Source organism: Schistosoma mansoni, chromosome 4 (genome assembly GCF_000237925.1).
Source record: "Schistosoma mansoni strain Puerto Rico chromosome 4, complete genome".
NCBI lineage: Eukaryota > Metazoa > Platyhelminthes > Trematoda > Strigeidida > Schistosomatidae > Schistosoma > Schistosoma mansoni.
Window position 1 is genome coordinate 26,092,812 of NC_031498.1, and position 27,641 is coordinate 26,120,452.

Consider the following 27,641-nt stretch of genomic DNA (forward strand, 5'->3'; position numbering starts at 1 on the left):
GAGTAATGAACAACATGACATTAGAACTGATGTTCGGTCATTGAGGATAACCTATAACGATTATATTCACGATTTACTACGCTGGCATGTTGCACCCAATCATGGTTGCCAGCTTTTACTATCTTCAGGCACTGATACCGAATATCGAATAAGGAAGACTGTTCACCGAAAGTTTGCGTCTTTCATGGCGCTCTAGAAAAGCTTCGAATTGATCAAAGGTAATAGACATTTTGATAAATTAACCCCGTCGCCAGTTGTTATATCTAGAACTTTGATTCTTACTATGCCGCGTACTACTAGGCTACTTGAACGATCGAATCCGCAACGTCGCAAGAGAGAAGATAGAAGACTAGTAAGTAGGAATTTTATTCCCCAAAAGTGTCAAAATATGGTGCAGAAATCTCATGTATTTATAGTTGTTGACTAAGAGTAAATCATCATTTCAGACAACCAATAGGCACATAGGGGGTCATTCGTATCCATCCAATGAGGAAGCTACACGTCGACATTCTAGAATATTCCCCTAGCAGTGATTGGATGGAATGTCTTCGGCTCTTTCTGGCCTTCTTGAGGCTTCCTAGAGTTTAGCGACGAGCCATCCTTACAATAGAACCAATAATCGCACAACTACCGGAAAAATAATCGCATTTATTACGTCAAAAGACGTCCCATATTTTGACTAAACAAAAACACCTTACACCAAACATCTCAAAAGAAGAATACAAGGCTCTGCATTCGCTTCAAAAAGACAAAACGATTATAATCACAAAAGCAGACAAAGGCAACACAACAGTGGTCATGAATAGAACAGATTATGTTAATAAAGCTCTTGAACATCTTGCAACAGGACCATGTCAAAAAATCAATCCAATAAATTCTCAAACGATAAAAAATAAAGTCAACTCAGAAACAAGTGAACTTTTGAAAGAGCTAAAACCAGCCATTGGGTCTCGCTTTGGTTTGCTCTGTATCCCGAATCATGTAATACTTCACGGTTTTATGGTTTATCTAAAATTCATAAACCAGATATCCCTTTAAGACCGATAGTAGACTTTACCAACACACCGACATATGCTTTATCTAAATGTCTAAGTAGCATATTAAAGCCACTACAGCTTAACTTACATAATATGATTAAAATAGATATGACTTTAAATCAAAATTATCGAGAAGAATGAAGTCATGGTAAGCTTTGATGTCGTCTCATTATACACTAGTATTCCTATTGATAAATGCTTAGAATTCATTAGTGGTTTACTAGAGAATGACAATACTCTTTTTGACAGATGTCCTTCAAGCATCAGTTTAATCATGAGATCCTTAAAACTCTGCTTAAATTCGACTCTATTCACTTTCAACGGAATGTTAAACAAACAAACTAGTGGTGTAGCAATGGTATACCCCGTGTCCCCGATTGTGGCCAACGTTTTTATGGCACACATAGAATCAAATATTTTCACTAACGACATTAAACCACGAATTTGGCTTAGATATGTAGATGATACATTTGTAGTGATAAAAAAGAGTCATCTAAGATTGTTTTCAAAACGGATAAATACACTTTCATCTCACATCAAATTCACGAATGAAAATGAACATGGTGAGCTACCTTTCTTAGATCGCTTAGTGAAAAGAAATATAAAAGGAGTTCTAAATCTATCCATCTACCGAAAGCCCACGCACTCTAATAGTCATATTGACTTCCATTCAGCTCATTCTCTCAGTAAGAAGATCCCGTTATATATATATATATATATATATATATATATATTCGGCTACGATGGAGTTTTGTTCTTTGAGCTGGATGGTTTGGTCGTGTAAGTCTAGTGTCAGGAGTGGGATTCAAACCCACACCCACAGAGTGGACTGCGACCTGAACGCAGAGCCTTGAACCTCTAGGCTATCCTGATCGAGCTCATAGAACGAAATTCCATCAAAATCATACACCTGAGCTACAAATCTTCGCCACGATAGGCGGCTTCAAAATACGCTCTAATTGTGACGGCTAGCAAAACTACGCAGTTGGCCAAACCGAAGTAGATGGAGCGCGATCCAAATTTGAAACGAAACGAGGTGAAAGCTAAATGCTCTAACCAATAGTCTGCTGATCCTATTCAAAAGAAAGTTATATTCATATATCGTTACCTCTAATTGTTCCATTAGGTGTTCCGATAATGTTTGGTTTAAGTGACCAATTTCAGAGATTTTCTTAGCTACTTGATGCAGTTCATCTTTCTCTTGCGTAAAATGTTGATAGAGTATTTGATTTTCAATTTCAAGTGTACGTAATTCATTTTCTGTGAAATTTTCTTCATGTCGAGATTCATGATAGTTTAAAACATCATTAGTTTTATTATTATCATTATTATTACCACGTCTTCTTAACTTTGTATCGCTGTTATCATATTTATTGGGACGCTTTAAATATGCAGTGACATTTGTACCTGATGCGGCAACAGAGCGTACACCAGTAGCAAGATTTCCTGAAAACTCGACAAGACGTTGTTGTCTCCTGATCTACATAAGGAAATAACAGAATATTAAAGAAATTCAGGTGTACCAGAAACAAATGGAAGCTTGAACAATTAGATTTTGAGCCCCAGAGTTTTCTTATGAGCTAGCGATAAATAACCAGATAGGGTTAAACAAAAGCGTATGAAGCAGTACATCAACTTGCGACCGATTTGCTGTAATGAGAGCGCTTCAACCATTTAATTGTTTGTATTTCATAAAATGCACTTTCTTACACACCTTACTAGATATAATAGTTAGTAACATGATTTGGTTATGAAAGGTGACATTATATGCGATAATATTCATGTATTTAAACAAGTAAATGAAAAGTCTTTACTAGTTTGTATGTGGAAAGACATGACCCAAATAAAAATTATTGCATCAAATGTTTATCACTGCCAAAAGAGTAGGAATAACATAATTCTACTTATAGAAGAAAACAAGACGTCTCAACTACTAGACCGTATAGCATAAAATGGATAAGGTTAACTATCACTTACTGTGTTAGAAAGCAAACAGACGTAAATACATTGAAAGAATTGAAAATCAAACAGCCTAGCAACCTATACTACATTGCAACTTCACCTACAAGAGATCATACTTCGCTAGAATCGTTTAGTGGTAACATTTCCGACCATCAAGCTTGATGATCCGAATTCGAATCCCATAAAGAACATGGGTTTTCACAAGACTGCAGGTTCGCATTGATGATGAGTGTCAAGATAGATGTATGTTGGAAATATCCCGAAGAAATTTCGTTTTCATGACTTCTAATTTTCTATCTCTACGAGTCTACTTATATCTAACTGTACTGAGGTACTCCATAAATACAAACAATTATATCATAATCAACAGGGCCACATTATCTTATTCGATTATCACTCACAATGTATGTTTGTAACCCTTTTCACTTGAAACTGTCAGAGTTGGTAATGATGATAAGATTTTGTGAAAACAATACTTTACCCATTTACAAAGTGTACATATGATTATTGATTCGTATAGACTGTATGTTTTCCAGGTTTATATGTGCATGTGAGTATACTGACAGGTACGTCTGAAACGTAATTATCACATACTAATTTGTGTTATGATTTCTCTATTATCACACCAGTGGTAATAACAGTTGCTAAGGTGTTCAAGTCAACTGGTTGATTCGGGTAATCTAATTATTAGACTGAATATTTAGATACTAGAAACTCCATGGGGTGAATAGTGGCAACTGTTAGATTTCACAATACCTCTTTAATAAGGAGCATAATGTAAGACAATTATATCAGAAATGATGAATATGACATCCTCAGAAAAAACTTCTTTGGGAGATGAGATCTAATCGACTCCATGTCTCTAAAATAATTCCGTGTCTAATCTTAAACCTTTGGTTTAAAATTATAATATTTGATCATTTTTTTCAAAGTTAATTATGGCTAAAGGTGAATGAGTTCTAACACCATCAAATATTTATCAGACGATATTATCATCATTCTATATGACAAAAGTCGTCATATCAAATATACAAGACACATCAATACAAACATTAATTACACTTTCTAACACTTCTAAACAAAACAGATCTTAAAAAATGTGTTTCGAATTACTTAGATTTGTTTAGAACGATTGTTAGGTGTTTGGAAGCAGCTAAAGAACAATGATGTGGGGTATATGTTGACTGGAAGTTACCCGTAAAGCGTACGTGGGATGTTGAAGGATTGTATGTTTATCGTGAGATTCCAAAGTGATAAGACATCCAAGAATACGGACTGACATCAAGGTACTAAAACATTGGATAGTGGGTAGCCTACAAACAAACTTCCTGAGATTCCCTACGAGATTTTATCACGTTTATTTCGCCTTTACCTTTTTATGTAGGTATGGCATTTTACAGAGTTAGAAACCGGTTCTTTTAGGGTTCAGACAAATATCTTTTTTCTTTAAAAGACTCTAATTTATATATTTTATCTCGCGGTGGATTATCATTAAAGTAAGGTGCATATATTGCTCAGTCCATCCAGTTAGCATAGATCTAATCCCTTATTAAAATTTCTCGATTGTTCCTAATTGAGAAATGGCGAACCCAAACTTAATTCAAAATAGAACTCGGGCAACCAAATGCATCCCAATATCGAGAAGTTTAGCCAAGTGACAATATATACTTGATTGACAGGATTAAATTGGTCGTAAGGATCCAACCACGGAATAAAGGATACGATTCAGTGATTGGATGGTGTATTTTGAAACAATATTCAGAAATTCTGTATATTATCTTCTATGTAGCATGAAATTAAACGCCTAAGTATACAGTTTTGACTAACTAAGAAAACAGTGAAACCTGTAGAATGACAAATTACATAAATTGAGGAACTTTAAAACACACAATATCTGTAAATCGTAAACCAGTGGAATGAAAACGTTAGTGATAGATAAGATAGAATCTAGTATGAATACGGAACAGTTTAAATATACATAGAGATGGCCAGTTAAAAGCAAGGCCACCAGTACAGCGGGCTGATTTAAGGCTTGTGGAATGATTAAGCTGACCTTCTAAATTAAGTAAGCCATGATACTGTTGCCCAAAAAGACTATAAAAGCAATCAGACTATTTGGATCACAGAACTTATCAACGCTTAAAACGTTCACCTGAGCTACAAACGGTTCAACTTGTTATATTTAACATCAGTAAAACAAAGGGGGAAGTTGAGCAAGTGGAATGACAGTCAAAAATTGGACGTACTCATACTGAACAAATAGTCAAATATTATACGATCGACATATTGGAGAAAGAAACTTACTTCACTTTCCCGCAGTTTTTTCAAAGAATCCAATTCTTCACTTAGTAGTTTATGAATTGTTAGACGATGTAATATAAGTTGATTTTTATTATTACTAATATTCGAATCATCATGTATTGAAGTTATGCTTTGATCAACTTTACTAATATCTTTTGTAGTATGAATTAGATCTTTTAATTGTGCTAACAATAAAGTACATTGTTCAATCAAAACAGTGACATTTTCAGTTAACTCAGCGTGTAAACGTTGTTTAGTTGAATTGCCTAAAGTACCAGCTGTTAATTGATGAATACGTTTTAAATAATTTGATAAGACTTTAAGACTTGAATGAAGACTTTCAGCACGTGTCTGAAAAGAAAATTCATAGCCAGTAAGTGAAGTTTTCTTCTTCTCCTCCTCAGAAATGGATGATAATTTTGGAATTGTTGGTTTAATGGATGAAACGAGTGATGTAAATAACGGGGAAATATCACGGGACATTATGATGGTGAGGATTGATCATTGATCGCAAGTTGATATCTAAGCAAATGAAAATGGAATATATAAAAATCTTTTGAAATAAGATTAGACTGATGTCATGATCAAACAAGTATTATACATTCTGGGAATGGTTAAATAAAGATGTGGCATCAATCCACGAGTTTATTGATTGTTAGTAGATGCAGACTAAATGGTTGAGATCGACTGGCTTGTTGCGACTAACAGTTTATGTTGGGTGAAACGACTGATAATCAGTCAAAATGCATATTTTCTTTGTATTTCTCTAAACCCCATTGGCACAATGAGATAAAATCGTTGGGGTAGGTCCCAGAGTAGTAAAGGCACCTTCCCATTGTTTATAAACAATGTTCTCATTGTTTAATCTTCCTCATTATTGTTACTATTACACTGTTTCGATTCATTTGATAATCATCCGGCAAATTTCATCGCACCTTGCTAACGTGGGGTACAGTGAAATTGGTTTATGTCGGCCTTCAATTTGATTACGATGGACCGGAAAATGATTCAGTTATTTAACAAGATTAAAATAAATGGGACGAATAGTATGAAGTTAATACTTTCTTTACAGTGGTCTAAATGTTAAGACATCTTTTATTAAATGTACTTGTAGCCGTTTTGAATTAGGTCTGATTATGTCTAAAATGGCCCGAAAGATAAAAAAGAATGAAAGTGTTATGTGATGATTCTGCGTAAGCAGTGCAAAAACAACTATTGCGCCCCGGTAGTTGTACCGTGCTTCGATGTAGCACTCTTCTGCAGAAGGGCCTACTAGGCTTCACCATGTTCCTATGTCTAAAATGATAGAGTTGGAAAAGCTCTAGGATTTTATTCCTAAAGTAGTGATGAGTAGACACAATTATTTGCATCTCACAGAACGATATTGCAGAGTAACTGCCACTGAGGCTTTTTTCATTGATCAAAACACCAGCATAGAGCGTTCAATAAGAAAGCCAACAGGACAGCAACATATGCTCACAGCTGTGCTTAAAGATAACTTATTCTTATATCATTTAAACTGTACCCAGATCACTCATGGTTAGACTGAATCATAATTTATCAGTTGATTGACAACGGTCAGATAATGTATTAGCAATCTTCCAGAGATATTCATGGTAGAGATGCATAGACCTGCAGAACATGTTTAGGTCACAAAAACCAAGTTTCATAGGAGTAACAAAAAGCCACCTTGGGATGGTAGAGATTTGTACCTCAGGTATAGACTAATGCACCAAAAGACTTCCTATTTTCATTAGAACAAAATTCCAGATTCAGAAAGATGATAAATTATGATTGGTCAATTTCGACAAAAAAAACACTTTATGAACATATGAAACTCAAACTAAGTTCTCTATTACTCAGATAAACTTTATCTGACAAAATTTTAAGTTCGTTGGCAATATAAAACATAGTAAGCAAAGATGGATAGTGTCTAGCAGTGGAATCCAGTACGTGCGTTTCGTCCTATTCGGGACTCGTCAACTGGATGTACCTGCATCTCAGAGTTGATGTTCACTTTGGGACTCGAACCCAGTACCTTTGGTTTCAAACGCCATCGCGTTATAAACTCGGCCACTGAGTCCCGATAGCCACTTGCTTGTGGAAGGGGGTGAAGTTTAAATTCATTTAGTATTGTTTGTTTGAATCTTCCCATTGATGTTTTAGGACTGCAAGGTACATCCAGCTAACGAGTCCTAAATAGGACGAAACGCGCATCCTGGATTCCACTGCTAGCCACTATCCATCTTTGCTTACCATGCTTGTGAATTTAGGCTATATCGAGGTAATACGCACAGTATGCACATATGCCAATTAGAGACTGACCAGTTGCAGTCCTAAAACATCAATGGGAAGATTCAAACAAACAATTACTAAAAGTGAATTTAATACACAACATACTTTATCGCATCAGACAATTAATTACAAATCAAAATCAAAATTTCATAATGAGAAAAATATAAATATGAATTCTATTTATATTACAATAAGATAGTTAACATCAAATTGAAAAAAGGAACAAATCTAGAATACAGGTTTACAAATGTCTTTTTACAACAAGTGATGTTATACTTTTCCAATAACACGACTGGTTTCAGCAACAACACCGGTATCACCAACACCGACATTGTTACCATTATTAGTAGCCTGTAGATGACTCTCATTGGCAGAATCATCAACAACCATAGTTTCGTCTGGTTCTGGTCGTTCCATTAAATAAACACGACATGTAGAATGATTTTCAAAAAGCTATGGGAAGAAGTATATAAAACAGGGACTTACTAAAGAAAAGGAAGTATTAGCGGAAGAAAAGTATAATTGATTAAAAAAATGATACAATTACAACTAATAAAGAATCTAGCAGAGATAGATGTTTGTCAGTTTTAGTTGATATGCCATACCATCACGGTCAGAAAAAGTTCAAGAGATGAGAAATAAAAGGATTGGATTAAGCTGTGTAAATAGGTATGAACTACTTAGCAGTGCGCATCCACGATACTGTTAGTAATTCTGCTACTCTGGCATTTATGTTGATAATTTTCACTTAACTGTGCCGATGTGGTATGGGAACTACGACAGATGAAAATTTGCGCCAGGCACTACGTAACTTATGACTAAAAAAGGAGTACGAATATTAGTAGCGTCAATGATGGTAAGAATTACTACATGTAAGGTTTATGATTGAAAAGAAAGGAGGATATGATTGGTTAAATTTAATGTTTTTCATCCTACAAACCGATTGGTTGTAATATATATACACTTGAAAGTTCTATGATTACTTCGATTCATGAACAGCGTCACCGTAAGACTGTTTAAAAAGTTGATTGATTGTTGATTGCCCGACCGTTGCTGCTACCTTGACGTGGTGGTCGGGCTTGCCTATCGTGATGAAACAATCGAGCTATGCTGGCTGGAACAATCGTTCCTCAAGGTCCTACCATGCCAGACAGGTCGGTTGAAGAGCGGTGAGACTAAAAGCAGCAAACCCAAGGTCCGAAGGCGAAGTTGTACTGCTGACTGTACAGAGGTGTGACAGCAGTAAGGTGTTTCCTTCAGACAACCAGCATGACAGCGATGCTGCCTTCCCACAAGGAGGGGTGGGGTTAGAAAAGGTCGACCCTAAAAATGCACATCTCGCCTTATCCCACGGATATCCGTCTCCGGCGGTAAGGTTTTTTTTGAAGAACGGAGCTAACACAAAAACTACCCACAAAAAGGTCGTGTGTGACCGACCTCAAGCAGTTGTCCCTTGGGCACTGCGGTCACGCTCTCAGGTCATTAAGACCACTTCTAACCCAATTTCCTTTTCAGGTACCTCTAGAAGAACCCTTCCACCGTGTGGGCAACCGGGAAGTGATAACTGCCCTCATACCTCTAACAGCACTCAAGACCACTGTATTCATAATCAATCTCCTTCTTCACTTCCTATTATTCCTCCTACCTCAACTTTCAACACTAAACTTCCTCTTCCGGTTTCCTCCTCAAGTGTCACCATGACCGACGATTCTAGTGCGCGAAACACTGTCCCAGGTCTACTAAAACCTCGCTCCAAACTACACATTGGAGCCTTCAACGTACGTACTTTAAGTCAAATCGGTCAACAGGCCTCCTTAGCTAAAACCCTAGAATCTGATGTATGCTGATTGATGTATGCTGTCTCTCCGAAACACGCATACAGGATCCCAGTGTGGTCATTCACTTGACCTCACCTCGCCAAAATGGACAGCCAACGAAATACACCCTCCGTGTATCTGGCGACCCGTTGGCTAGTTCTCGTGGACTTGCAGGTGTAGGCATAGCGCTAAGTACAAGGGCAGAACAGGCACTACTAGAATGGATCCCCGTTAACAGTCGCCTGTGTGCTGTCCGGCTAAATAGCTCCGTAAGAACTCGGAAGGATAGGGATACACGTCGTTTCTGCCTACGCTCCCAATGACTGCAGCCATGATGAGGTGAAAGATGACTTTTACAGAAAACTCTCTGAGCTTCTTCAGAAAGCTAAGCGCTCAGACATAGTAGTCGTAGCGGGTGACTTTAATGCCCAGGTAGGCAGCTTAAATCAAACAGAAAGACATTTAGGTGGGTGTTTTAGTATTCCGGTTCAACGAACCGATAATGGTGATCGTCTGTTGCAACTATGCTCAGACAATCGTTTATTTTTAGCAAGCACTAATTTTAAACATAAGGAGAGACATCGTCTAACATGGCGACCACCTGCACCAAACCAACGATGGACTCAAATAGACCATATTGTCATCAGTCATCGTTGGAGAGGCTCAATAGAAGATTGTCGCTCGTATTGGAATACTTGTTTAGACTCTGATCACGCTTTAATACGAGCGCGCATTTGTCTGCGCCTCAATGGACGCAGGAAAAGTACACTAAGAAGACCCATTAGGATTGAACTGGAGGACGAGAAAGCCAAATGCGAATTCCAGAAACAACTGAGTTCACATCTAGGCAGTTCTGTAAACGAGACTGACCCAGATACTGCTTGGAAAGACATACGAACAGCTGTGGAAACAGCAGTAACATCTATTAGTCATTTAAACCATAGGGCTCCAAAAAACCAGTGGATTTCTTCTAAGTCTATTTCACTGATGGATTCGCGTAAACTCATCCCATCAGGCTCTGAACATGACGAAGAGCGTAAACAAATTAGATCTAGGTTAACTAAAAGTCTAAGGAACGATCGTGAGCAGTGGTGGGCAACGAAAGCAAAAGAGATGGAAAAGGCAGCGGCTGTAGGCAACACCAGACAACTATTCAGACTAATAAAAGAAACCGGAATTAAGAAGTCAAGTGTAAGTGAGACAATCTCGGAAAAAGACGGAACCCTTATCTGCTCTCAACCTAAACGTTTAAAACGATGGGCGGAACACTTTAAGGAGCAGTTTAGCTGGCCTTCAGCTACTTCACAACTACCCACTATTCCTAGAAAACCTGAATGGAACATTGAAGTAGGCCCCCCGACCCTACTTGAAGTTCAAAAGGCTATAGGTAATCTGAAACGAGGAAGAGCAGCTGGTCCAGATGGATTGGCTCCAGAGGTCTTTAAATATGGTGGTCCAATTTTAGCGATTAGGTTGACTAATATTCTGGCTAAAATCTGGGAGACGGATGTAATCCCATCCGACTGGTCACAATCTCTGATTGTCCCAATATATAAAAAGGGGTCAGAATCATCCTGCGATAACCATAGAGGGATTAGTCTGACTAACATAGTATCTAAAATACTAGCCTCAATAATTATCAGGCGCCTAACTAAGACTCATGAACTGCAAACACGAGAAATTCAGGCTGGCTTCAGACCTGGTCGTGGCTGTATCGACCACATATTCACCATTCGTCAAGTTTTAGAGCACAGACACGTTTATCGGCGTCCGACAATGATAGTTTTTCTTGACTTGAAAGCAGCATTTGACTCTGTAGACCGAGAGGTTCTGTGGCAGTGTCTGTCATTGAAAGGTGTACCTGAGAAGTACATAAACCTTGTGAAGGCTCTTTACTCGAACACTATCAGTCGAGTGAGAGCTTATGGCGAACTGTCATATGATTTTACAACCTCAAGTGGTGTACGTCAAGGCTGTCCACTATCCCCTTTTTTGTTTAACTTCATTATAGACCTGTTGCTGGAAATAACACTCTCGTCGACTGAATTTACAGGAATTGATCTCCTACCAGGGGGACCACTAAGCGACTTAGAATACGCAGATGACATAGTCCTGTTTGGTGAAGACGCTGACAAAATGCAGAGTCTTCTGTTGGAACTCAGTAATAATGCCAGGATGTTTGGGATGCGTTTCTCCCCATCCAAATGTAAATTGGCCTGCGTCAACACCCGAACTAAGGATAGGGAGTGAAGTAGTCGAACGCGTCGACAACTTCACTTATCTTGGAAGTCTGATCAGCCCTAATGGGTTGGTGTCTGACGAAATCTCTGCACGGATTCAAAAAGCTCGTTTGGCTTTTGCCAACTTACGTCACCTATGGCGTAGACGAGATATCCGTCTATCAATTAAGGGACGAGTATACTGCGCATCAGTTCGTTCTGTTCTACTTTACGGCTGTGAAACATGGCCATTAAGAGTAGAAGATACTCGTAGGTTACTAGTATTTGACCACAGATGTCTTAGAAATATTGCTCGCATCTACTGGGATCACCGGGTAAGTAATAGTGAGGTTAGACGCAGGGTATTAGGGAACGATGGTAAATCAGTTGATGAGGTCATGAATCTTCATCGACTGAGATGGTTGGGCTACGTGTTACGTATGCCTGAACACCGATTACCACGACGCGCTATGATGACTAGTATTGGGGACGGTTGGAAGAGAGTTAGGGGCGGCCAAACCAAAACATGGCATCAGTGTTTGAAGTCACTAACTTCTAGCCTGAGTCATGTTGGCAGATGCAGACTACCTGGTTGGGGTCCGCGTGACTATCGTAACCAATGGTTGGAGACTCTAGGTGACATGGCTCAGAATCTATCACAATGGCGTAGGTGTATACACTCTTTATCTTCCCTTAAACCTTGAGACTAAAATTGCTTCATATCTTTCTTCCTTCCTGTACTATATCCTTATATACAACCTTTCTTTATATACTACCACCACTAAATTAATTACTTCTATGAATCCGGTGTTCATCTTGTTGTGCTAACGAGGTATGGCAACTTGGACCGATGCATATATGTGCCTGGTCCTACGTTGTAGCTGACTGACTGATTGTAAGTTGGATCAAAATTTACAACGCGCTTGTAAATTATATAACTATTATGTATATCTTAATTGTATGGATTAGGGAATAAACAGCTAAAAATTTACACGATCTGATAATTCATTGCCCATAAGTAATCTTTCATGAAATGGTGGAGATTTGTAGCTCAGGTGGATTATTTCGATGAAGCTTTGTTTTCTGAGCTGGATGGTTTGGTCGTGAACAAAACTCCATCAAAATCTTTTATAAATTTTTAGCTGTCCATCCATATGAGAGCCAATAAATCTTCATTTATACCAATTTTTCACTTTGCGTCATAGGAATTGCAGTCGCACCCGTTCTCAAGCATATAAGTAGTAGGACCGCGGATTTATCACAACAGACACCCACATAACAGATGCCACTCCAAATATAACAAAAAAGATATTGATATTGTTTGATCAGGAAACCTTTTCCGACTAATTCCGGACATCAGGCATCGAATAAATTTAGTGCATGTGATGTCAAGTTATTTAGTTTAATACCTACATTAAAACATGATTGATACAATCAGACCAGCAATTAGAGGATTAGACAAATATAATATTGGTTGCTACTGAGTGATGAATCAGTTGTGAATACATCAGTTCAGTGGGAGATCTCTTGCAGCCCGGATAGCTCAATGTTGATATCTCCGACTGTGAAACTGGGAAGCGGGTTCAAATCTCGCAAGAAGTACAAGTCCATTGGAAATTGAGGATACGCCTTGTTGACGAGTGACAACTAGGTTGAACAGAGTGTCCTGTCAACTACCTGATATCAAAAGAATAGTGCATGCGACGTCGATTCACCTAAACTGGTGGCCAAATTTTAATCTGGCCAATGGAATTTCAACAGAACTAAAGAAGTAGACTGTTATGTCTAGAACATGAATTTTTAATATACCGCGTATAACTTGAGCACTCAAACGCTAAAACCCTCTAAGTCACAAATAAGAAGACAGAAGAAGACTACTGGAGAAAAGTGCTTGTTGGGAAAGAATCAAAATGTACTGAAATTATGGGTATTTATAGATATTAGCGTTTGTTATATCAGCATTATAATTCAACCATTCTGCAGAGAGGTATGTCATGCCACTGGTCAATAGTAGAATGATACATTGATATTCTAGAAAGCTCCGTTGGGTTCTGATTGGATGGAAGTCTTCGGTTCCTCTACGACTTCTAGAGGCTCCATCGTAGTTCTCAGAAGCCGTCCCAACATGGACAAACGTGGAATGTATCAATACTCAGTGATCAGTCATTTTCGATGAGTATATTTATAGCATGAAGATTTACAATTCGCATATTATCAATGACGATGAAATTAGTTATAATCTACTCGATAATTACAGAGAAAAATATGAATCTTACAACAAAAACAATTGAACGATCACCATTAGTTGTTAATTTAATAGCGTGCCATGGTAATGCTTCAATATTTCCACGTGTAATGAATTCGGAAAGATTTCTTCTTGGTCTAAAAATGAACATTTAAGAATATTAAGCGAAAAAAACGATGTAGTAGTTATGAATATCAGTTTAACACAGCTACACTAAGATGGGAAAATTGGACAAAATCGAAATATTTGCAACGAATTTCCTGTTTTCACAAGGGGGTTTTGTGGAGATTTAGTAATTTTATAGTTAAGATCATGAGTCAATTAAAGTTAGACCACCACCCATAATAGGACGAAACGGCCGTCCAGTGCTTCCAGGTTTTCCACGGTGGTCTAGCTTCAATGGACTCATGATCTTAACTATAAAATTACTAAATCTCCACAAAAACCCCCTTGTGATAATAATCATATGCTTACTAGTGACTGGCTCCTTGAGGTAATTCCTGGAGTTCTAGTGAGAAGTCGTGGCCAGTGGAGCTAATCCATGTCAGGTAGAGACAGGTATCTACCTCAGTACATTGGAAGTTGGTCGCGCAATTTCGTGGATTGGTTGAGGTTAGACATTAACACTGTTGGATGCCGGCTCAGTGGTCTATCGGTTAAGGGCTCTGGTTCGAGACTGGTAGGTCCTGTGTTCGAATCTCGCGAGTGCGGGATCGTGGGTGCGCACTGCTGAGGAGTCCCATAATAGGACGAAACGGCCGTCCAGTGCTTCCAGGTTTTCCACGGTGGTCTAGCTTCAATTGACTCATGATCATAACTATAGAATTTCCTGTTTCTCAGTTCTCCGGGTGTGTACGATACTTTGAATCTAATGATTTGGAATTTGACGGTCTATATTATAAAACTAGATCTCGCGATCGAGTGTTTTTCCCCAAATCAAGCTGAAAAGCTTACAAAATCCCGGGCCAATTAAAAAATTGATAGCAATAAATATTGGAAGTGGATAAGATATAAATTGCGGAAATCATCAGATTACATCACGGGGCAAGAGCTAACTTGGAACCCTGAAGGCAAACGGAAAAGAGGAAGACCAAGGAATATATTGCATCGGGAATCGTAAGCACGAATCCAAAGAATGGAGAGAAAATGGAAACAACTGGAAAGGATTGTCGAGGACAAAGCACGTTGTAGAATCCCGTTGGGCGACCCCTTCTCCTCCATGAGGGGTAATAGGCATAAGTAAGTAAGTAAGTAAGTATTTTTCTTCAAATCCCTGCTTGTTGACCAATAAATTCTTTCTGTTCACAGAATATTAAAAGAGGCTATTCCACCCTCACCCCCCCCATTCGCTTGTAGGTTTAGTGGTCGAGTGTACTTCATTAAATTGCTGAAGAATCTCTAAATGTAGTGTATCTTTTCAAATGATGAATATGTTATCCATATATTGATGGTAAAATGTGAACTTTTGAATAAGCTGAAATAAGGACTATAAGTAAATCCGTTGTGACTCCATCCATTGTCTATAGATTTGGCTGTTGAATATGAAACTCACATTTATGGTGGATTTTAGTACTAAATCTTTAATGACGTGAATCGGAATTGTAGTGTTTGTTTTGTTTTCACTGCTAGGTCTCATATAAGATAACATTTTTCTAAATAAACTAGAAAATGATACATATAAATAGTTTATTCAAAAGTTCACATTTTACTGTCGATATATGGATGACATATTCATCATTTGTAGAAATAATACATCACACAGTTTAATTCACGAGTCAATCTAAACGAGACCACCATTGAAAACTTGGAAGCTGAAGAGTCTCATACAAGGACGAAACGACCGTCCAGTGCTTCCAGGTTTTAAATGCTAATCTAGCTTAGATCAACTCGTGGATTAAAATGTGAAAATACTACAATCTCCACAAATCCCTATAGTGATAACACATTACATCTAGAGATTCTTTAGCAATTTAATGAAATACACCCAGCCATTAAGTTCAAAAGTGAAGCACAACATGAAAGTAGAATAGCCTTTTAAGAAGAACTTAAAGGTCAACAAGCAAAAATTTAAACAAAATACTTGGGCAGGGGCATTACATAGATTTTCATTTCTACAGTACATAAGAAACTTGATTAGAACACTTAGTGATCGAATAAAAGCTATTTGATAGAGTGATGCAGTTGAACAGGAACTAAATACCTCGGATTATGCTGTTGTAGAAAACGGATATCGTAGAAAGTCTATAGAGAAATATATGATCAAAGAACTCTGAGTAGAAGTACGAACCAATCCATACACTATGTAATCTTCCATTAAACATCTGATCTGACTTGTAATTGCATTATTATTTCTCTCACCTCATATTATCTTGTATTTATTGTAATTATGAACTTTACAACTTTATTCACCGTAAAAACGTTTTCAAATCAACAATGTATAGTATCCATGTCAACATAAGCTATCTTACAAATCTTAAATTCCCATGCTATAATTGTAAGTCATGTATTTACCTTTAAACTTGGAGATTCTTCTGGATTACTAATTAAGATGTATGAGTGTAGAATCTGATGAGAATTTATTGAAAGGAATATTCCCCGTTCATGAAACTGTGCTTTAGTAACTAAATATTGGTAAACCCTAATTTTTCCGACTACTGATTATACTCTTACTACTTCTACCACTATGGGATTTGAATCGACAACTGCATCCCTGTGAAAATATGGTATGGCAACTCGAACTGATGTACGTATGTACGAAGTTCTACGTTGTGACTGACTGACTGACTGACTGAGCATATAGTACGATACATGCTGTCTGTCATCACATTTTGAATTTTGCACAAAATCCTAGCAATCAACATTGGTTCGTCAGTATAGTATCTTTATGGGCATAACTTTTTAGTGTTGATTCTTTTTAAACGAATAAATAAATCAGGGTATCAATATTCAAAGTTCGAATAGTCAAAAATAATGATTCAATAGAATATGTGTGACAACAGAGGAATTCCTTAGGGCCAGTACTAAGAGATACGTTAACAGTTTTTGTTATTTCAGAACGTAGCGATTTCAGTGAAATCAATTATCTGTACGTAGGTTTTGTCATATTCCGTGGAGATTTATGAATGGTAACTTTGAGAACTACTTATGGACCAATATATGTACATTTCCTCTTGTATAATTGTTAAGTAACTAAACTATTCATATTCATTTCCCTCTTATTATAAGCTTTATTTTGACCCATAGACTATTATACGATTTACCATTCTTGAGTTATCCATTAATTACTGTTCCCCCTATTCACAGCCACATTTGGCCAAATCTTGTACAAATGTTATTTTCTATTTTATGGTACGGTGTGGTCAGTTTGATTGGTATATGAATCCAGTATGATTGAGAATAGTGATTCATATTGCAGAGGCTGTTAGTGGTGTTCTAGACTTAACTGGCTGAGCTGAGCAGATAGCAGGACTGATAAGTACTCAAGACTGCTCATACGGTTTTTCGTGTATCATTGCTCTGATCGATAATTCACTCCTCTCTCATCGGCGGGAATTAGCAGCTTCATATATATCAACTGGGCAAGAACGCATTCAATCGCTATGACAGGTTTCAAAGAATGATCTTTAACTTACAAATTGGTGCGAATTGATTCATTGACAATTGAAGCAGTTGTATTCGTTTGTTTTAATAATTCTCCACTAAAATTTTCAACACCATTCAATATATCACGAATCGGTACCATTACAAGCCAACTATGCATTAAATCATTGTTCGTTGGTGTTAACGATGATAATTCACGATTCAACAAACTTTCATCAATTTTCATACTACTCACATTTATTTTAGGTGATGACCGAATCGACGAAACTTTACTGTGTTTTGAACGACGAGATACAATTAATAGAAGCACTTGAGATGAATAAAACTGCATATCTTGTAGTTCGTATGGTCTAGAAGATTGTATATAAAGAATTAAAAAAAAACAAAAGTATGATTGAATTTCCTTGTCCCAAGAATGAGATATCACAACAGTCAAGATTATGTATATTCTGATGCAAATACTTTTTTGTGATCTTCCGAAATTACCAAAACATACAACTCGATGATCAACACTTTAAATTAACTTAAGTAGAAATAAACCGAGTCAATCCATAAGATGTATATTAGAAACAATGGATGAAGACCTACTTACTTACGCCTGTTACCTCTCGTGGGAGAGCACAGGCCGCCCACCAGCATTCATCATCGAAAACTCAGAAAGAATAAATTTACTGATGATCATGAATATGAAAGAACATAAGTTTAATGATATGAGAGACTTCTTATTAAAACAATGATTATAAGTTAATTTATCAACTAGTATAGCATGTGCCATAGCAGAGATAAGTTTATCACGAAATAAATGCTGTTTTGATCCGGCCAAAAAAGCAGAATATATATCAGCCATTTTCGTCAGTTCAGTGTTGTTAACTTTACCGAAAAACTAGTTTACCAACCAGCGTATTGCAGTTAGCCATCAACTATACCCTATTGATGTTGTGTTTTATGAGCTAGATGGAATAATTGAGAAGTTGGACATCATCAGTATCTGCTTTATGCACAATTGCAATTACCAAATATTTGATAAGCGTTAAATCATTTCATTTTGATGGCCTTATTTGTGAATGGTTGTCTTTGTAGATTTCATTTCTTTCTTTGACTGTCATGTTCACTTGACTATGATCGTGAAATATTTGAAAAGTTTACTTTTACAAGAAGTAGACAGTGATGATGTTGCCTAGAACGATAAGAAAAGTTTCTTAATTTAACTAAAAGCATCCACCCGAGCTTCAAATGATCGCAATTATTTTTACCATACCCTACAATGATACTTAAACCTCTGCAATGAAGTATTAAATCCATATAAAAACTTACAAATTTGCAGGATTAGTATCCCCAGGTATTGCATCCAAAAACAATTCAACGCCATTCATAATTCTAAAACGATATACGAGAATAATACAAATACATAATAAGTAAGTATAAAGTATTGATTGCAAGTGTTCAGTCATCCCGGGAGTGTCGAATAGTCAATCACCAACAATGACGTTATATGGTGTGTGTTATGTTGTGAATTGGCTGAACTATAATGTAGACTATTGGAATTTCTACTCAATGATCTGACAGTAACAAACATGCTATATAATTGTTTTTTTTTTCTGAAAAAAAGATACTAAACCGAAATTTTGTTAATTCAGTCAATTCGTGATATAGAAATACAATTTCATGATATATAATATGTATTTACAGCACCTACTATCGACTGTCTTCAACTACTTAGCGTTAACACACTCTGGATGCGATATCGACTAGTGGACAAATTACGAATTGATCGACAGAATCTGATCAGCATTAAGGACTAGACAAATATAAAATTATTTACCACCAAATGATCGATCAGTTTCAATACCTCGATCCAACTGGAGGTCATCAGTCGCAACTCGTAGTAGCGTTTTAGACTGTGAAAATTAATCAATTAGAGCGCATCAAGTTCTCTGAAAATCACAGAAACAACTCAGTGACGAGTATTAACTAATAGAAAATTTAGTTTGAACAGAGTTTGCTCTTAGTTACCGAACATTACACAAGTATATCATATTAAAATGCATAGGATAGAAGAAACTATAGAGAAACATACTTAAATTCAGATTTATCACTATTACTGTTTAATTCAATTGTAAGAAGTGAATTAAAACCTGATTTTTCATCACCCATAGTATAAGCCATTAAAATTGTTTTTGGTTTATTATTATTATTATTCTTTAAAATTATTTGTGAAGATTTCATTTCAGCTGATTCTTCGAAACAATTAATAGTTGTCAAATGAACTCCAGAATTTAATAAATTTGGTGATCTAAAAAGAAAAGAAAGTATTATACCTTCAGAAGTACAATTTACAAAAAAAAACTAATATTAAACTATAAGCAAAGATGGATAGTGTCTAGCAGTGGAATACAGGACGCGCATTTCGTCCCGTTTGAGACTCGTCAGCCGGATGTACCTGCATCTCACAGTTGATGTTCACTCTGGGACTCGAACCCAGCAACATTCGCTTCAAACGCCATCGCGTTATCCACTCAGCTACTGAGTCCTGATAACCACTTGCTTGTACAATAGGTTGAAGTTTAAATTCACTGGTAGGTCGTGGGTTCGAATCTCGCGAGTGCGGGATCGTGGATGAGAACTGCTGAGGAGTCCCATAATAAGACGGAACGACCGTCCAGTGCTTCCAGGTTTTCCATGGTGGTCTAGCTTTAATTGGCCCATGATTTCAACTATGAAGATGAAATTCTCCTGCTATGAATTTTATCCACACGATTTTTCGCATTTTCATTTTTGCTATAAAACTATTCTACAGATTGTGACTGGACACTTAACTCCAAATCATTTTGAACTTTATTAAATGACCTTTCTAATTTATAAATAACACAATTTTGAAGTACATATGTTGTAAGAGATGTAAACATTCACCATTTTTTAACATATAACATTGTAAAATTCATTAATACATACCACATCTTGGCCTTTGTATAATATCACAATAATTATGGACTTATAACTGTAGAACCTGATGATGAAGTTATTGAAAACAGTTGTTCGTTCAAATATTGTTTATTTGATTCTATTTGTTTCTGCAATCATTTTGGTACATGTTCACACACCTTAGTTTTGAGATCACGTTTGCTCCTCTCTATGTATGTGTGACCACACACACATTCATTGTTGAACGGGTACTTTTATAGAAACTAAGACATCATGTCTATGTTGATAAAATAATTCAACACATTTGTAAATAATTTCCAGTACTTAACACTGACATTTCAAAGTGTACTCAGTGGATTAGTACAATTTAATAGACTATGGCACACAACATACATTAAAAAAATTACTTACTCTCCAGTCAATAAGATTTGTCGAGTTTGACAACTGATATCTAGGCAACCACGAATGGTACTTTTATCCTGGAGAAAATTGAATCAGAAGAAAAACGAGATCAAATTAACTTAGTGTAGATTATTAAACAAATTTCGATTCAAATACAAAAAAACGGGAACTAACTATTTAACTATGCTATTTTATTCGTAGGAACTGAAAACGCCTCAGATCCGTTTCAAAGCTTGTTGAACAAGAAATAAATTATTTCACACAACTTGTCAATCACCTTGACAGTAGTTTCCATGTTATGTTGTCATTTGTGAATTGAAATTGTTAATTCAAAAGTATAAGTTGTTTCATACAAATATAACCGTCCAACGAAAACGCATACGATTTATGATAACATTTGAATTATGGATGAACATATATACATCATTAGAAATTCGTTGTTGACAAATCTAACTTGTGCCCCCAAATGCCCTGGTACGGCCGAGAGCGGGGAGAGTCCGCTCTCCCTCTCCAAATGCTCTCACATGGCCACGCGAATATATAGCCTCTGACAGGGAAGTCCTACTCACTGCCTTCTCACACCACGGGTGTTGTTTACGAAATTGAGAGGACGAAAAGTGAATGCCCGGCGCTTTTAACCGGGTTGGTGGACACGGAAAGTTCACCTAGAGGAGTTGGAAAACCCTGATTCCAAATCAATGGTGCACATGAGCTCCAGTATCCTGAGGGAACAAATGGCATACGAATCAGTCGTTGATCACCGGCTACCATGGGACTGCATCTCCTCACGATGCTCCACTGCTTTGTGGACTAGACCTTTAGGTCAAAAGCTCGGGTTGTGGCCTTCTAAGGAAACCACCTGCTTCGGTTTGGGCACCTGGGCAGTATCACAGCCCTCAAGCAAATCGAATGAGATTTGTGAGGCGCATATGTATCTGGTGCTTCCTTGTACCAATATTTATGTGTTTAAATAAATAAATAATAAATCTAACTTGTATTTTCATTTTTGGTTGGCGTAACCTATCATTGTACTGTCGTCAGAATTACACTCATTCGAAAGCGACTGCTTTCCATCGGTTCAGCAAAAGATCCAGAACACTTATTTAAAGTAACGTGCTTGGTGTGTTTTGCTATTAGGGTTTAATACAACTTACGATGTTACGGATTTAGGAACGAAAACGATCGAGCTACTCTAATACGATCGGTTCTCTTCGGAACTGACAACAATCAATTATACTCAACACATCAAACCTCGATGGCTTAAACAGGAGGAAGACGGAATTACAGATAACTTGATATTGTGGTAGAACAAGAAACTAAAACTAAACTGGTACAAAAGTTGTTGCTATACTAGCAGAATATGACCTTCGAGCATGTAGCAATCTAGCGAACTAAGAAAAACATGACAATTAATCAGAGGGCAAAGGTCACGAGGAAAATCGAGTTGGTAGAAAGTGTGAGAGCAGTTATCGTTCCTGAAGAGATTTTAGCCTTTCTATTAAAATTTGACTATTCTTGAGACCGCCTTAGCAGTGCTCCACACTTTAGGATTAATAATAGTAATAGTTTTATTCAAAACTATACGTTCATTACACTAGGGAATTTTCAAAATAAAATATTTGAACAAGTGACTTACGTTGTAAATATAATGCATACACAGTGACAACTGCAATTCTATACAATCATCGTCAATATAGAGTAGCTAGTCTGCACATACCAATAACACTCACACAAACAGTCAATGATTTTATGAACTAATACCGTGTCCTGGTTTGCTTGTCTTTTCCAACCTATTCCTATGTTAACTGACATTGCGAATCTTGGTTGAAGGATGTGGTAATGAGGAATAATTGTCTACGCTACCTAAGACAATAAATACACTGACTAATCGATTTTTCGTCTTTGGTCATCACCCCACGTCTAAACTCGAGATCGCTAACTTGGTGATGACAGTATGCGACAGAAATGCCCCTAGGGAAAGTACGATTTAACAGTAATAACCACAGAAAGTACACTACTTCTAAAGATTAAGTTTCACAGTTGTGAAGTAAAACCAAACCGATTACTTCTTAGTATCGTCGCCTTTTTGTTGAGAGACGAACATTTGCCGAGCGTTACAAGCGACTAACGTTGGTAAAAATCAACTGAGATTTCCGAATCCCTGCCAAGATTTAATCAGACGCCAACCCACCAGGGTTCATGAAACTTCCAAAATACATGAAAGGATCTATGCAACCCAACTACTTCACGGTGTATCATCAATGTGAATCTGAATACCGACTATTTCTACGATAAGTACTTACCAAATGAAAAATATAACACATAGATAAACAAAATGAAATGTTTTCAAAACAAGAAATTCATCCCATTTACCAATGGCAATTTAATTAAATTCTTTGTTTCACAATTCATTTTCTTTTGAATTAAGTCAGCCAACGTAGTACGAGAACAATAATGATACAAACCATCTGTTGAAGAATACCAGTTAGAAAAAACATAACAAAGAGATCTCATTTGAGTATACAAAAACTAATAATGCATTTACATATAAAGTTACATTCGACAAAAGATGCAAATATGATGGATGCAATATTACTAACAATCCTATTGCTATAGACGACTTTACACTAATACCATTGAATGGGATAATATTTTGATGAGCCCATCACCTGTGTCAGGTGTTATAAATTAGAATTTCTTGTAGTGAAGGCTCGATAGGGTTACTTCACCATAAGGTAGGCTTGTTATTGGTTAGCAATATGTTGATCAGACCACTGATCTCTTCGCCCTATAACCTGGTGACGATAGTCCCTATATATCGGTACACATAGTTTTCTTTAGCCACAGTGCCCAATTAGAATACAAAGAAAACAAAATTGAACTTTTACTAAGGTACTGGTTTTTTAGATGCCATGACTAACAGGACAAAAAGGTGAATTATGTGATCCCAACACACCTTAAATAAAAAAACCACAATGTATACATATGTGATATGTCACATATATTTGTCATACATGATACAAAATCTGAGCAATAAATCTACAATTAATTAACAATGATTCAAGTATGGTCAAGTATATAACAACGATTACTGGATGGAAATGAAAGCACGCAGTAAATGTAAACCAAAGTCGTGAAATGCATACTTCTGAAGAGTCCTATACTAAAACGAAACGGCAGTCCAATGCATCCAGATAGTTAATGGTCGTCTAACTTTGATTGATTCATGACTTCAATATAATATCAATCAAGAAAAGTTGTCATAAAATAATGACAGTAAATTACTGATTAAGAATAGGTAAAAACATATATGAATCGGACGTTATTTATTTGTGAAGAAAATATGGACCTCAATGAAATCTTAGATAAATTCAATAGTTGCCATCATTTAAATAAATTCACACTATAGTAAAGCTGGTTATGGAATTAAACTATTTCATTATTATTAGAAGGGGACTGGTAGGTCCTGGGTTCGAATCTCGCCAGGTGGGATCTTGGATGTGCACTGCTGAGGAGTCCCACAATAGGACGAAACGGACGTCCAATACTTCCAGGTTTTCCATGGTGGTCTAGCTTCAATCGACTCATGATTTCAACTATTTTATTATTAACAGTCTACCAGAAATGCTCAATGTGTTTGGAATTATTAAGTCTAAACTTGGTGATAATACTTGCAATATATTATTTGCCTGTAGTTTGTATTAGACGGTGGGCGAAAATTTGAAGACTAGGCAACTCGCCCGCGAGGACGAAGGTCCTGGGTTGTGTTCTCAGTTGTGAGGTTGTGGATATACGCTGTTGAGGAGTCCTATACTAAGACAAAATGGTCATCCAGTGAATTCACGTTTTGGTTCGTAATTTCAATGAAATTTAACCATTTCCACAACCCCATAATAAATAGAGCGTTTCTTTTCATCGTTATAATTCTATCTTTTTTTAAAATTGCTTATTGTTTTTACTGTATGTTTTACGGTTCAAGAACTTCCGTCAATTAGCTGGAAGGCTAAACTTCGTCTCGAAAATGTTCTATTTATGTACCTATAATAAATAATATGTCAAATGTAATGCGGTATTATGATTTTGCATTTGAATTGCATTAGATGATTGATGAGCATACAGCAAAACACAAATGGTTGACGTTATGAGCTGCGTTTTTATGTGTCGTATTTAGCACTTTCGGCCATTTCCCGGTTTATTTATTGCATGAGTGCTGTATATTGGAAAGTAATTTTCACTAAAGATTTCATTCAAAGCTATCACATTCGTTAATTTTTTGTTTTTCACACGAGATCTTAAGTTGAGTCATATTAGATATGTCCTTAACAAACAGTTGTGACATACTAACTGCAGATTGAGGTGACTGATTATTCAATAATGTGACCACTACATATCAATCGAGTGCGTGGATTCGTTGTTCATGGTATCCACAAGAGTATAGAAAACTTAAGATAAATTGTGGAATATACCTGGTAAAAGTGTTTCATCACTTTGATCGATAATTTCTTCAAGCGCCTTTCGTAAACTTGCACGTTCTTTATCATTTTTTAGAGAAGATTGTGCAACAACTTCTAAAGGTTTATACACTTCACCAGAACGAATATACTATGAGTTGAATGAACAAACAAACGTAGAAATAAAATAAATTCAGCATGAAAAATATATTAAATTAGTTAGTTTGTAAAAAGGTACAACTGTCAACTTTTTAATTTCTAAATATGTTAGTATTTTGCAATAATCAAACTAACTAGATTGTGCGCAGTTGGATTTTATAGATAACATTCTCATCGTCTGAATTTTCAGTTGATCTACCAGGAAATTCGCTTGTTGACTTAAAATACATAGATGACATGATTCTGCCTAATGAAGACGTTAAAAGAATCCAAAGTCTTCTAACAACCTTAAGCAACAATGAAACCAGGTTCAGGATTCAACTTTTGTCCTACAGATGCAAAATGTTACTTCAGGATTGACAGGCGTCAGAGGATGGGTTGTTGATAGGGAGTGCAGTAGTTGGGACCATGAAGTAAGCAATGTCTGGGTTAAGAATAGAGTACTAAGAAAGCATGAGAAATTGATTGATGAAGTAGTAAACCTTCACCAACTAATGTGGTTGGGATTTTTTTCACGTATGCAAGAGTACACTGAAAGAAAGCTAGGGGAGACCAAACCAAAACACGTCATCAATCTATGAAGATATCGACAATTAGACTTTGGCATGTTATTAGTTGTAGACTACTTGATTGAGGTCGGCATGATCATCGTAACCAATGGTTAGAGACATTGGATGACGTGTCTCAAAATCGTTTGTAGTGGCACAGGTGCATCTGTTCTTTGACCTCTACCAAATCCTAATAATATAAATTCATCAAAACCATTTTTTATTATTTCGCTAACATATTTTCTTCCGGAATCATATTTCCGATGTCTGATCTTTCATGTTACCAGTGATACTGTTACTACCTCTAATGTTCTGGGATTCAACCTGACAATTTCTTCTCTCTATGCTAATAGGATATGGCGAATTGAACCGACGTACTTACGTACCGGATTCTATGTTGTGACTGACTTCCTGCATATATGTATGAAGTTGGATGAAGAAAACGCGACAATGACATTTGACAAAAACACTGTGCTTCTTGTGGAACAATGTCATTCTAGTTCTTGAAGGTAATACAACGCAAGAGTTAGTAAATTGTTCACGTAACTAGATAACGATAATTTATTAATGATAGGTTTTTTCTGGCCCTGGAATATCTGACTCCAGTTAGATGGTATAATTGATTGTTACTGAAATATACATATCGTCAATCCTCGTATAAAATCGTTGACTTAACTCGCGTCAGTGAATAACGGATTTAGATAAGTCAAATACGAGAACGGATGTTTGAATACGTATATTCTGTACACTTATTGATCTGGACAGACAATCTGAGGGATGAAGCGAAGCGAAACGACGAGCAGTGGAGAAGACGTATGAGACAACTCTATTTAATCAAGTTAATTGATATTTATAGCCGAACAAAAATAAGTTACAGACATGTGGTAAGACAGGAAATGAACACATACGCTTACATAAAAACAGTCAAGGTTGATAAGTGAGTAACTAACATGGTCAAAACATGACTCAAGAAGAGTGGATAAATTGACCTATCCAGAAGCTGGAATAAGTTATATGGGCTTAACAAAGTACCCGACACTACACTCAATTATTCGATCCTTCCAAAAAAACCCATATAAGATCACTTAAATATTTTATCAACACAAATACAAAGCGGTCAGTAAGTGAAATCAAAAATAGTGATTTTTAAGATGTATGACAAGCGCCCATACTTAGGGTAACTGGAAAAGTCTGTTTCCGATTCTTGTCAAATCACAGACTACACACATCACAAGAGGACCATTAATCATATAGAATGAGCTTATATTCATAAATTCAATCATAATTATATTGTGTAAACTGTTAGGAAAATGATGAAAATGTACATTTAGAAAGCAACACTTACTTGTTCAACTAAATCAACCTGATAATTTTGTAATTCACCTTGAACAAATACAGGTTGTAGTGAGTCGGTAATAAAATTTATGACAAGTTCACGTTCAGCTAGATTCACCTACATAAAGTCATATATAGATATATATTGATTTAAATGTACCAAGTAAAGTGTTGGTAAAGAATAATTTTGAAAACGATGTATTATATCGAGGCAATACGCACAGTATGCACATATGCCAATTAGAGACTGACCAGTTGCAGTCCTAACATATCGATGGGAAGATTCAAAACAAACAATACTAAGTGGATGTATTATTATATTTTATAAATGGTTTTTTTTTTACAGTA

General features: G+C 36.5%; 1 protein-coding gene and 1 non-coding gene across 2 annotated transcripts in view; both read right to left on the bottom strand.

The window, feature by feature from the left end:
- Positions 1-27,641, bottom strand: part of Smp_136960 (putative sideroflexin 1,2,3) — a gene marked incomplete at both ends in the record, with an annotated part of 82,495 nt that overhangs the window by 4,221 nt on the left and 50,633 nt on the right. The window contains 8 exons of the mRNA XM_018797329.1: positions 5,304-5,651; positions 7,872-8,048; positions 13,908-14,013; positions 17,509-17,826; positions 20,810-20,877; positions 23,174-23,268; positions 25,267-25,402; positions 27,304-27,411. Coding sequence (XP_018652382.1) covers positions 5,304-5,651; positions 7,872-8,048; positions 13,908-14,013; positions 17,509-17,826; positions 20,810-20,877; positions 23,174-23,268; positions 25,267-25,402; positions 27,304-27,411 — 1,356 coding nt within the window. The remainder of the gene's footprint in view (positions 1-5,303; positions 5,652-7,871; positions 8,049-13,907; positions 14,014-17,508; positions 17,827-20,809; positions 20,878-23,173; positions 23,269-25,266; positions 25,403-27,303; positions 27,412-27,641) is intronic.
- On the bottom strand, positions 19,936-20,002 carry Smp_tRNA_01981_Gln_TTG.1.1. Its single transcript has one exon. It is a non-coding gene (tRNA).